General features: G+C 43.5%; 1 protein-coding gene across 4 annotated transcripts; it reads right to left on the reverse strand.

Moving 5' to 3' along the window:
- Positions 1–147: 147 nt before the first annotated feature.
- On the reverse strand, positions 148–12,295 carry LOC135543283 (POU domain, class 2, transcription factor 1-like). 4 transcript variants are annotated; one of them, XM_064970431.1, is made up of 13 exons: positions 12,173–12,295; positions 8,999–9,061; positions 8,633–8,715; positions 7,806–7,997; positions 7,599–7,725; positions 7,438–7,526; positions 7,139–7,315; positions 6,703–6,844; positions 6,405–6,559; positions 5,962–6,208; positions 4,708–4,942; positions 4,541–4,611; positions 148–4,332 (listed from the first exon to the last, which is right to left on the reverse strand). In XM_064970431.1, exons 1-13 carry the CDS (start codon positions 12,216–12,218, stop codon positions 4,064–4,066), a joined length of 1,896 nt encoding a protein of 631 aa, XP_064826503.1. In that variant the 5' UTR covers positions 12,219–12,295; the 3' UTR covers positions 148–4,063. The 4 variants fall into 4 exon arrangements, with proteins under 4 accessions (XP_064826503.1, XP_064826504.1, XP_064826507.1 ...); XM_064970432.1 differs by having other exon boundaries at positions 7,617–7,725; positions 12,173–12,292; XM_064970435.1 differs by having other exon boundaries at positions 4,553–4,611; positions 12,173–12,291.
- Between the last annotated feature and the right edge of the window lie 12 nt (positions 12,296–12,307).

A 12,307-nucleotide genomic window follows, 5' to 3' on the forward strand; every position in this document is an offset into this window, starting at 1 on the left:
CAGTGTACAGTGTAATTGTGTTCTCTTCCCCTCATGTTTATAATAAATAATGTGCCTCAGCACTATAATAAAACCATTACAAAGATCTGATTATCAGGTTTGTCCTTTACCACTGAGTCTTCTTCTGCAAAGGAGAGACACAATGGCAACAATGTTACTACTTTTAATGATGTTTATAACCAAGTTACAGTAAGAGATTTTTCATATACATTTGTAAGTAAAAAAAACAATGTAATCCCCCAAATACAGCAGACAAACAGGTCAACAAGATGGGACATAGTTAAACGACTACGGTCTCCCTACGTTGTTCCCGTGACAACAGTGTGGCGTGATAGTAGTTGATATAGCAGTAGTAAGCTAGTATACTGTTGAGTGGGTGTGTTCATCATCTATGTAGTCTGCCAAGTAGTGACATCACACCTTGCATTGCCACAACCATGGGTGTCACCACCTAGTGTTAGTGTGACAACTGCTACCTCACTAAACGAGACAGGACGAAGTAGGGACCAGATTTGGAGTGGTGTACTGTAATCCGTTACGTTATCAGAAAAAATCTTGTAATCAGATTATACTTTTGAAAAACTAGATTACTTCTTGGTTTACAAAAATGTTACATTGACACCTTTCTGTTTTATCAATTACATTAAATTAGGCATTGAAAACGCGAGTCAGACCACAAGTCAGAGACCACTATGATACAACAAATGTTTGTTTGGATCATTTTTGTCAACTTCTAATGCCTCTAAGGGGAAAGTAATCAGATTGTTACTGAGTAATCTAAGTTAGTTAATTGTTTACAATTTCAGATAACTAGTAACGGTTACATTTAGAAAGTAACCTACCCAACTCTGTGTGGGTGTTAGAAAAAGATATGCAGGCCTACACTTTTTGTTTTTTGTTGTTAAAAGTATTAAATCACAATACACAGGCAGTGAATCGAGGCAGTGAATCGTAAAACATCCAAAAAGACCTTCCATTTGACCATCTACCAACAGTAAGATCATTCTGCATTGACATCCATACTGAATGAGAAAAACAAACAATTAAGCTCTTTTCAAAACACACTTTCTGCTTGACGATATCTTCCCTGAAATGTACCATATTATACATTGCGCTTTGGATGCCAGTGCTTGGTTCTGTATCGGTCTACTACAGTATAAATACGCTGTAGGGACGGGAGTAGAAAGGGAAGCGTGAAGAGACTGGGAAAGACCGTCAGAGGCCGGGATTCAATCCGGTCCTAGGTTATAAAGGTATTACGTATTTTAAAGGCAATGTTCCCTGCTTTTGCAGAGGTCCCATTCACGATAAATGCTGCATATGTTCAGCTCAATCAGAAATTGCCTTTAAAAGCCACAACGCCTATAACCCTGCGATCGGATTGAATCCCGGCCAGAGTATTCTTTGGTATTTGTGTAGATGAAACATTTAGCAGGATTTTTGCTTTGGAATACAGCTGGAGGAAAATATCTGCCCTCTACTTGATGTAGAAACAAAACAAGCAGATGTTAAGGGGTGGGTAATCATTTAGACTCCAGGGCCACATCGGGATTTCAAAATTCAGCGGAGGGCTGCACTTTTTGGGGCCCAGAAAAAGGGCAGTTATTTTAAAACGTAAAAGGTCCATTATAATTTAGTTTTAAAAGTTCAAAAGTTTCCTGGAGTGTTTTTTCATCTGGCCATATGTTGCCGTCACCTGCATTACTTGGCGTACAAATAAAACTAAGACAATGTGTAAGAGATGTGATGACTAACTGCACAACATTCAGGTAAAGCGACTACAAAGGACAGCAGCACCACTGATCTAAGTGTGTGTGTGTGGTAGAGCGTTATGTCTTTGGTTTCTTTTGAGATGCTGCCTCCTGGTGTTGAATAGGCCCAACAGTCCCAGATGAACCCAGCACTAGACAGCCTGTCCCCCCCAAGACTGGAACCATCAGTTAGGATGTCAGTAAAGTTTACAAACAGGTTGTTTTCTAACCTGCATTAAGTAGTAGTATGCAGATACCATATATCCCATCCATTAAGGCCACAAAATAAATCATTTTCTCCCTTGTGATGAAAACATAAAGGCATGAAAAGTACACAGTGAAAACTTCTGGCTTTACATTTTTTTGATAAAACAGCACAACACAAAAGTAAAACAGAACGCAGTACATTTCCTTAGTTACAAGAGGACCATAATGGAAACAAGCATTTGGACTTTGTGTTTATATCCTCAGTTTGGTATGTGTATCTGTTGCCAGGTCAAACAAAAAAATCATGGATTTTAAATTGTCAAATCAAATCATTAAACTGCAAGTCAACAGGCCAGAAACGGATCCGTCCACACCCTGTGGTGTACTTTGGTCCAGTCACAACATTTCTATCCTACAGAGGATGTTAAAGATAATGCACTACATTCAATTACAAGAACCTACTAGTTCAGATAGAAAACAGGAATATTTAATGTATATATATTACTTGCATGTGAATAGAGCGCTAGACGTAAAGTAAAAATGACCCTCGGATACATATTTCAAACTTCTCAATATAGCAGAGCAAACCCACAACAAAGACTCCAGCAGAGATACAACTACATTTCCATAAGGCTTTGCAGGAAACCCCCAGAACAAACACACACCACCAAGAAAAGATCTAGCCATCAAACCAGCTACAAAATGAAAACGCTAATGCTTTGGTATTTAGGATCAGACAAGAATAAAGTACCATTTGGGTGAATATATGACATAATAATAGCAGTAGTACTGGACACTGCAGTTACAGTGCATGTGGAGTCAGCTCATGTTGTGTATCAAGATATGATTCTCTGCTGTCGTCACCGTTTCAAACGTACAGCAAAGCTACAAAAAAAACAGGTAAACATTTCTACATTCTTAGAATTGATGGTTTCAGTTTTGCTTGACTATATATTGTTTTCTTGCTGCTGAGGTATTTCAATATATTATGTTGAGTCAGTACTGATTGCAGTACCCGGGGCTCTAGTGGCAGCATATTGGTCTTACGAGAAAGAATAAGCTCAGAGAAGGCCAGACCTGGACAATCTCCTTTAACTTGTACATGCAGTGACTCACTGGGAAATGGCTGTCCTGAGAATTACTTCAAGAGCATTACTCTTGTAAATACCTTCTTGAACTCATGTAATCCAAGGCAGATTCAGTATGGGCCATGCAACTCCACTATACTACTGACACCTTACCCCACCTTCTCCAGACGCTCTTTTTGGTATCCTACCTGTCTTCTATAGACCTCGGCATAAGGGAGGAGAATATCAGAGAGAAACATCTTTGTTAGTCTTTGGAAAGTCCCCTTCAAAATATTGCATTAATCTCTCCCGCTCTGGAGAGGTCCATTAGATTAATCCCTATGTTACATTACACTAGGGTGATGATAATATAGAGCTAAGTCTAGTACACTAATATTTTTTGGGTTGGATAAAGGACATTCCAAGTTCTCTTGAAGTCTGCTGTTTTTAACTCTTCCCAGAGACTGCAGTAAAGCTCTCTCACAGCCTAGTGATTCTTTTTAAAGAGTTGGAACTATGTTGAAAAACATGTTAAAGCAACAAAACTTTTAATAAAAGTTTTGAAAAATGTACAAACGGCAAATATCAGAGCACACAACTAACCGCACAAAGAACATTTTAGGTAACATGGAAAAACAAGCAGAGAAATCTAATCTTTAGTTGTAAATCTGATGTCAACGGTCCAGGCCTGTACAACACGCCCTCAAGTAAAACTTAAAATTAGAGAACCTAACACACAGATCATCATGAAATCTCTCTAGAAAGTTAATCCATGTCAGTTTCATTCAATACTCAGCAAAATAAAATCAAACACACATTTTTGGTTTTAGAAGCAGTTCTGAGGAAAAAGAGATTCTATTGCCAAATCTCAATCAATCTTCGAAAGGACCGTTAGGACCCCTTGTGGCAGAGATAGGGAGGAAAACATCTTAATATTTTTCCAACAACAACTTTTTGGTGGTAGCAAAAAGAAACAAAGATTAAATAACGACCAAATGAAGAGGAGGAAATGGGGAGCGACCCACCCCGCGAGTTCATTCATTGGGCCTTAGAGGCTCTGACGATGGTGTTGACTGGTGTGGTTGCCGTGGTGATGGTGTTGGTGCCAGCGGTGAGTTGCAGGCTGAGGGCACTGGCAGGGATGAAGCTGACAGGGTTACTACCCAATAAGGACAGGCTCTGGGGGTTCAGGAAGAGTGGCGTGTTCACCATGCTGGGGGCGGAGCCAGACATGCTGGTGTTGGCAAATAGCAGGTTCCCGTTCCCGTCCAGGGTGGTGATGGGGAAGGACCCGCTGGAGGCCAGAGCTGTGAGGAAGGAGGAAGAGGGAAGGTTAGACTAGCATAGTGACTGGGGATCATTTCTCCCTGAGAAAGCAAGGGTTCCACATCCCTTCTTGTAACCAAAACAACCCTATTTCAGAGCTCTAGTGACTTTTAAACAAGCCAGAAAAGAACACATTAAATGCATATTTAAGTATGTATATAAAGGTGCATAGTAGCAGGGTGTACTTGCCACTCAACACACCTTGGATGGTGGCTAGCGCTCCTCCAAAACCTGCAGTAGTTAGGTTCAGTAAGGCCCCCCTGGAGGAGCAATGAGTCACTTATGTGATAATGGACAACATCTTTTTCACTTAGATACCGAGTGGAAACAGCACTTTGTGTCTGTGTGAGCCTCACCCTGTGTTGAACTGCGATGAGGGCATGAGACCCGGGCTGATTCCCGCCGCTGCAGCCGCCATTGCAGCCAGACCCCCGCCGTTGCTGTAGAGCATTTGCCCCGCCTGCGTCATGGTAACGGCTGGCTGTGACATGGTTGTCACGGAGGAGGAGGGTGTGAGGGACATAGAGGGGACTGTAGGGGTGCTGGAGATGACGGATGCTGTGTTGCCGTTGGCTGGCACCAGGGTCCTGTCTAGAACACAGGATGGTCAACATTACACCATATAATTAATATACTATCAACATCAAATAAATAGCTACAGGACAAAAGACAAGTCTGCATCACCTTCAGCGATGAGGGGAAAAAACTATCAATAGTTAGTCTGGATATTATTTTTGACGGCATATCGTATCGTTTTGATAATATATTTTTGCGCTAGTTTGCTGTACCAGCACTATTTTTTCTTCATAGCTTCAAATCAAATTTTGTTTTGTCACATACACGTGTTTAATAGATGTTGTGAAATGCTTGTTCTCCATCTTCTATTTAAATAGGAAGCCAATTTGTTTTCAGCACTTGTATTTCCCTGACTGATCAAAAGCAGTTCTCATGTCTCTCCCTCGTCCCTCTGCAGCAGACATATGGTGAGCAACATTTTTGGAACATCGAAATCGCAATAAAAATCATAGTATCAAATCGCAATACATTGTGAAACGTAATACATATGCTATCGGCACCTAAGTATGGTGATAATATGGCATCGTGAGGTCCCTGGCAATTCCCACGATCGTAGTCTGGATAAACTAATGCGGAATTGCTACTACCCATCAGTGTTGGGATTAGTTACTTGAAAAAGTAATATTACTCATTACATTTAACAAAAGTAACGGTTTATATTACTTTGCGTTACTTTCATGAAAAATATCTCAAAAGCTCAGTTTGACTGTGGGAGAGAGGAAGGTGAGCAGCTCGCTCTACTTACTACCTCGGCTTTGATCACTAGTTTCTCCTTTCATCCGTGGCGCTGCCTTCCTGTGTCAGTCTACAAGTGCTGCACTATACAGTATATGGGCTGCTTAATTAGCCATATATAATGTAAGCCAAACATCAGCTATCAGTTGTGGTTATAGCCTGCACGTATATGGACCCATAGAGATGCAGAGGACGCACTTCCACTAGACGGTGAAGCCCTCTTTGGGCTTTGCCATCACAGAGACTATCAATGGAAAGATCAGACGAGTACACCCAAGACTAGAAAAACACACACGTACCTGTGAGGCTGAAGCTGGTGACAGGCAGAGAGGGGGTGACAGTCACAGTGGTCTGGGGTACAGTGTTCACCAGGCTGGCAGTAGTAGGGGACGAGAAGATGGACTTCTGGAAATCTGAGCTGCTGGGAGGGTTGATCCTCTTCTCCTTCTGCCGGCGGTTACAGAACCACACCCGGATCACTTCCTTCTCCATGTTCAGCTGGTCTGCTATCAGGGAGATCTCGTCTGATGACGGCTTCTGGTTTTGCTGCAAGGGGACAAAAAGCACCAGACTCAGTGAGGGAAAGTAGACACCTAGTGCTGGCAGTGGTCTGTAGACACCCCGACTACTTCTAAATGCACGGCGTACAGTCAAACATCCCTTATTTGGGTCGAGCTCTTCTAAAAGGCATCTAAATCTCGTCTGAACAGGTACAATCTTCCTTGTTAGAACCAGGTCTTACCTGGATGAAGCTCTTCTCCAGGGCCACACGGATGTTGGTGTCGATGCTGGTCCTCTTCTTGCGGCGCCGGCTATTGAGGTCAGACGCCAGGCTGGGTGACCCGTGACCAGAGCCCAGGGGACTGAGGCTGGGGCTGGACTCTGAGCTCACATTCTCTGCAGCCAGAGGGACAAGGAGAGTGGGTCAGAAAACCCAGTGGGAGAAAAACTCAGATACACTACCCAAATATAAAAATGTACACAATGACAGCATTTAAAAAAATTAAAATAACACACACACCTCCCTTATGAGGACCTACCTGCGTCGTTGAGCCACTTCTCCAGCAGCGGTTTCAGCTTACACATGTTCTTGAAGCTCAGGTTGAGTGCTTCAAAGCGGGAGATGGTGGTCTGGCTGAAGTCATTACCATACAGCTTCCCCATGGCCAGCCCCACGTCACCCTGGAGGGAGAAGAGAGGGGGCAGGGAAAGTAAGACTGACATCAACCAGGTTGGTAGTATATAGGGTGAGTTCCCTTCCTTAAAAATGTAGTTTGATGCACTGAGTATTTCGGAAAAAAACCTCAAGTACAATATAAATGCAATCCCTGGAACTCTTTCATATCTTGTTTCAATGGCAAAATAATGGAGGGAAGAAAATCAGTTTTGGATAAAATAATTTATCACAAACACAAAAAATAAAATAAATTATGAGCGTATTACAGCGGAAACCAGTCCAGAGTCCCTGCGCCATACCTGTGTGAAGCCCAGTCTGATCCTCCTCTGTTTGAAGGCCTTGGAGAAAATCTCCAGCTCCTCCAGATCATTGGCATCCTCCAGAGTGGGCGTGCCCAGACCTTTAGGGGGCGGGGTCTGGCTGTGGATGAGGAGCTGGCCAGGGGTGGCAGTTATGGTCCGTGTGGGAGAGGCCGGCTGTGTGCGATAGGAGAGAAAGATAGAGGGAGGAAGAGACGTGCATGGTCTGTGTTCCTGTCCTGAAACAACCCACAGCCACTAACAATTAGGCTATTGTGAAAAAGTGTGTTTCCCCTGACCTGTGGGGCAATTGTGATAGTTGGAGTCTGTAGGAGGTTGGCTTGGCTCTGAGGTAGTTGAGTGAGAAGATTTTGGGCTTGCAAAAGATCTGTCAAATGAGAGATGGTTTAGTGAAAGGTCCTGAAACATGAAACTACTTCAGTGCTGGTGTATAGCTTACTATGATACTGAAACATACTGGGCTGTCCCTGTGGAGTCTGGGAGATGAAGAACTGAGGCTGTAGCTGGGTGGCCATGGAATGACCTGGCTGGACCAACACAAACTGCTGCAGGCCCTGCTGCTGGAGCTGAGAGAGAGGAGCCAGTGTTAGACAAGTATGAGTCACTGTGTGTGAGTGAGTATATAACACTACAGTAGATCTCTTACAGGAGTGATGTGTATAGGCTGGGACAGTGGTAGTTGGGTGGTGATGGGGGTGGCTGCGGAGGCAGAGATGGCGGCCCCCGTGGTGCTGCTGTTCTGGGCCTGGCTGGCGGAGTGCTGCTGAACGGCTGCTGCAAGGAGCTGGGCCTGAGCCTGCTGGAGAAACAGCTGCTGCTGCGCTGGAGACAAGGTCAACTACACAAACAAACAGGGAGAGAGACAAGAGAAGAGATTGAAGGAGAGAGAGTGTGTGTGACTAAGAGAGATAAAAGGGGGCGTGTAGGTGTGTATCAGAGATTTAATCTGTGGCTTAAACCCTACTACTTTTAAATTATAAAAAGCCAGTGCAACCTATGGGGATATGACTGCAGAGAGAAGGTGGGAGTATTATAATCAAAGACTGGTTATGAGGTATATGTAAATTGGCATACATTTGCATATCCACCCCCACCTGTTTCTAAGCGACAGTTGGAGTGGGCTAATTAGCATGCAGCAGACAGCGCGCTGGTTTTTTGTTTCAGCGAGAGGAGGCATGCCAGGCAGCAGGCTGCTGTACTACCATTTTAACGGCTAGTTCCAAGCTGGCGCCAGGGTAGCGGGCTAAAGGCGTCACCATGGTAACGCTGGACGCAATGAATGGACCCCTTGAGTAGCCAAGGGGACGGGATCTTATCCGTCTTGCCTTGGTGTTAGATCATGTTGGCTATGGAGCTAACTGACTGATGGCTTGTAGAGTATTAGAGACTAAAAGTATGCAAATTAGCATTTCTGGATTTTGTTAAAAAAAGAATAAAAATAATATGAGTAATGCGTGGGAGTGTGTGTGTTACCTGTTGCAGCAGAGCCTGTGACTGTGCGTTGGTGAGGGACATGACAGTCTGCTTCTGAGAGTCCCGGCCATTGGTCAGCACGCCTAGAGACGGGAGGTCAGTCAGAACAACACAGTCAAAATCCTCCAACATACATCTTTACATTGGACCAAATATACAGACTCAAAGTTGTTACTACTCTGTTACCACAGTACAGCACCGAGGACAACACCATCGAACCTCAAGTCAGTTCAGCACTACATTTTCTGTGATGGAAATTAAACAGGCCATAATATATAAAGACGGCCAAGCTCATTCCAAGAAACACATATTCCATGACATACTAAAGGCTCTAGCTGTAGTCAAAGAAAGGCTGTAGAAACTCACCTTTGACTACGTCCCCGTTCTCCATGGTGCTTTTACTGGGCACTGACAGGTTGATTATCGTGTCTGAAACAGAGGGGACAATAGAAGCTTGTAAACCAGACGGCTCGGAAACAGCACATGACAATTCAATTTATTCCTTCAGAAAACAAATTCAAAGGATCAACAAGTGTAGAATTCCACAAACCATCACAGGTGTTCTGGAATACTCTATTGTCATGACACGCGGTCCAATACTACTACTAGCATACCAATTGAATAGCACTGTATCCAAACCCAAAACATTGCTTCATTCAAGTGGAATGTGGTATGTTAGTGTGGATATTGGAACAGATCTCTCACACTGCTCTGCTCACCGGCTACTGCAGAGTCCACAGTCTGTGGCATCACCGGCGTGCCATCCAGGCCAGCTGGCACTGACCCCGCTCAGTTGGGCCCACTGACCAGGAGCAATCAGAACCCAGAAGACTGGCACAACCAGGTGTGTTAAACAGAACAAAACAGGAGGAGATCCGTCTAGTGTTCTCTTTCGCTCACTGTAACAACTAGCTGCTCAGCACACCGCCTCTCTCACTGTAACAACTAGCTGCTCAGCACACCGCCTCTCTCACTGTAACAACTAGCTGCTCAGCACACCGCCTCTCTCACTGTAACAACTAGCTGCTCAGCACAGCTGCTCGCCTCTCTCACTGAAACAACTAGCTGCTCAGCACACCGCCTCTCTCACTGTAACAACTAGCTGCTCAGCACACCGCCTCTCTCACTGAAACAACTAGCTGCTCAGCACACCGCCTCTCTCACTGTAACAACTAGCTGCTCAGCACACCGCCTCTCTCACTGTAACAACTAGCTGCTCAGCACACCGCCTCTCTCACTGAAACAACTAGCTGCTCAGCACACCGCCTCTCTCACTGAAACAAATCAACAAGAGTGTGGCAAAACAGTATTTCTGTCTTTTTCTCCTCATTTTCTCTCTCTCTCTCCCTCCCTCCCTGTGGAATGGAACAGAAACAAAGAGTGCAGCTGGCAGCGTAGCGCCCATAACGAAGCAGCGTAATCAGTATTCAGCTGATTAGAGCCGTATGCAAATTCAGCCCCCCGTTTCTCATTAAGCCAAGGCGCCTGCTTTGAAGTTGCGGAGAGCAATTCATTTCACACAGAGCTCCGAAAGCTTTCTGCATAATTCAAAAAATCTCTATAAATATTTATTAGCTAATTTGCATATTAATTGGATAGCTTTTAAGGAGTACGTGGCACGTGCCAAATAAGTTCACTCTTGTGCGCACTCTCTCCCTCGCAACTCTTATAATTTGAGGGCGAGGGGGATAAATTACTTCCAAGCTGTAGGCCCCACTTTGCCATTTGATAGCAAACTGATAGTAAACTTTGTTTCCAAATCCAAGACATGAAGGCGTGAGTGTAGGACTACGCAAACCCTTATCATGGCCTTCTCTTCAATGGCAAATCTCCAAAACAAAACATATATGACATTGAATTTGTATACGAGACTGATGGCTGTAGGCCTACACTGAACATGTTTGAGCTTCAGCAGACAGTTGTGGATAAGAGCCTTGAGTTCCATAAACCTAATTGGCACACAATGCATTATGCAAATCATTCAATTAATAGAATTTCAGATTAGCAATGAATTATGCTTTCATGTTATTGAAAGCCCAAATGCATAATGCAAAGTAGATAAGGGAGAGAGAGCGCACAGGAGAGAGGGGGCAGAGAGAGGAGATGGCAGAGAAAATTCAGCGTATTCAAATAACAGACATCCAAAATATGCAAAACATCGATCATATTCTATGAAATTGGAGCTGAAAAACAGTGCATAAGATTCCTCCTGAGCATTGGAGGCCTTGACACAGGGCTTTATGACACTCCGTAACATTCTAGAAGAGGTCCTTTACCTTCAGGTACACCACTACAGGACTAGACGGTAGTAAAAGGAAAAATGTGAAAGGAATAGGCTAAGTCAAAAATGTGATTGTTTTCAAAGAGACGAACTGATGGATAGCCTATGTGATGAGTAGTCTACATGAGATCCACAGAAGACCTTGTTCTTCCATCAACCTCTAGTACTACTAGTACACTGTGGGGTGGCTAGGGAGGGATCTCTTACCCAACTGTGTCACATTTACTCTTCAGAAAACATGGGCTGAGCTAGTACAACTATAAAAGTTATTCCACTGGCATGCCTGTAGGCCTAGCGGGGAAGACACAAACAATGACAAACTTGGCCATTTCAATTTCAGTCTGCTTTCACTAGCAAACAGAACAAACCAGTTGGGAACAGTAGCCCTCTTTGCACAAAAAGTATTCAACCTGATAGCTAGTCTGTGACCTTGGCCTGGAACAGGTACATGCCTGTAACCAGAGTTACAAACGTGGTGGCAAACTCCACTCCAAGCGGTTTAACATTCTATCAAAAAGTTTTCGTTCAAATGTCGAAGAGAAGTTAGGAAAACTACGCTATAAAGATGTCAACGTTTCCATGGATTTTCAGAGTTTTCGTTGGTGCGATCTCATTGATACAGTACCCATAACGTTGACCGTGTTCATTGCTACAGTCAAGTTACTGTAGCCAGCGAGTAATGAAAATAAGTGATCTCCTCCTAGCGGTAACCCCCCCCAACTGCATTGCAAATAATAGATTTACTATTATTAGATTTACTGCAATTGTTGTATCAAATCCTCGCTAGATTCTTTCAAATTATTTCTAAACATACTTCTGAGATAAATGAATATGCAAAATGTAGCTAGCTGCTAGTTAGCACGAAGTAACACTAGCTATTTGCTAGCTAGTGTCCATGCAAGCGAAGCTAGCTCGTTAACTATTGCCTTTTTTTCTGTAGTTATGTTCCATTACATTTTTTTAAAGTGAGTTAAATAGCTAGAGCAAACAACTCAACAGCGTTGCCGATTACAGATAAAATATGTTAAATCGCTGTGACTTTTGGCTATGAATATGGAACGCGCACCACACAAAGGAGGGAATGTCTTCTCCTCGAACGACAACAACAATCCTGGTCAGCTTTTTTCCTCATACACGCGCCGGGTAAGATTGTAAACTAGAGCAACCATATGGTGCTGGTCTTTTCGTTTATTTGTCACGGAGTCAGACATAATAAAATATAATCTGCAAATGAATATGTAAAATGTAGTAATGATTACCTGGTCCTGAACTTTCATATTGGCTCATTACTCCTCCGTCAGCCATATTGAATATTTAAAACAAATGCATTCAGTCAACTATAGAAGCCCTCCCACCCAGGTTGTCACTATTTGACCACGCTAGAACCGACGGAA

Source organism: Oncorhynchus masou, chromosome 7, assembly GCF_036934945.1.
Source record: "Oncorhynchus masou masou isolate Uvic2021 chromosome 7, UVic_Omas_1.1, whole genome shotgun sequence".
Taxonomy (NCBI): domain Eukaryota; kingdom Metazoa; phylum Chordata; class Actinopteri; order Salmoniformes; family Salmonidae; genus Oncorhynchus; species Oncorhynchus masou.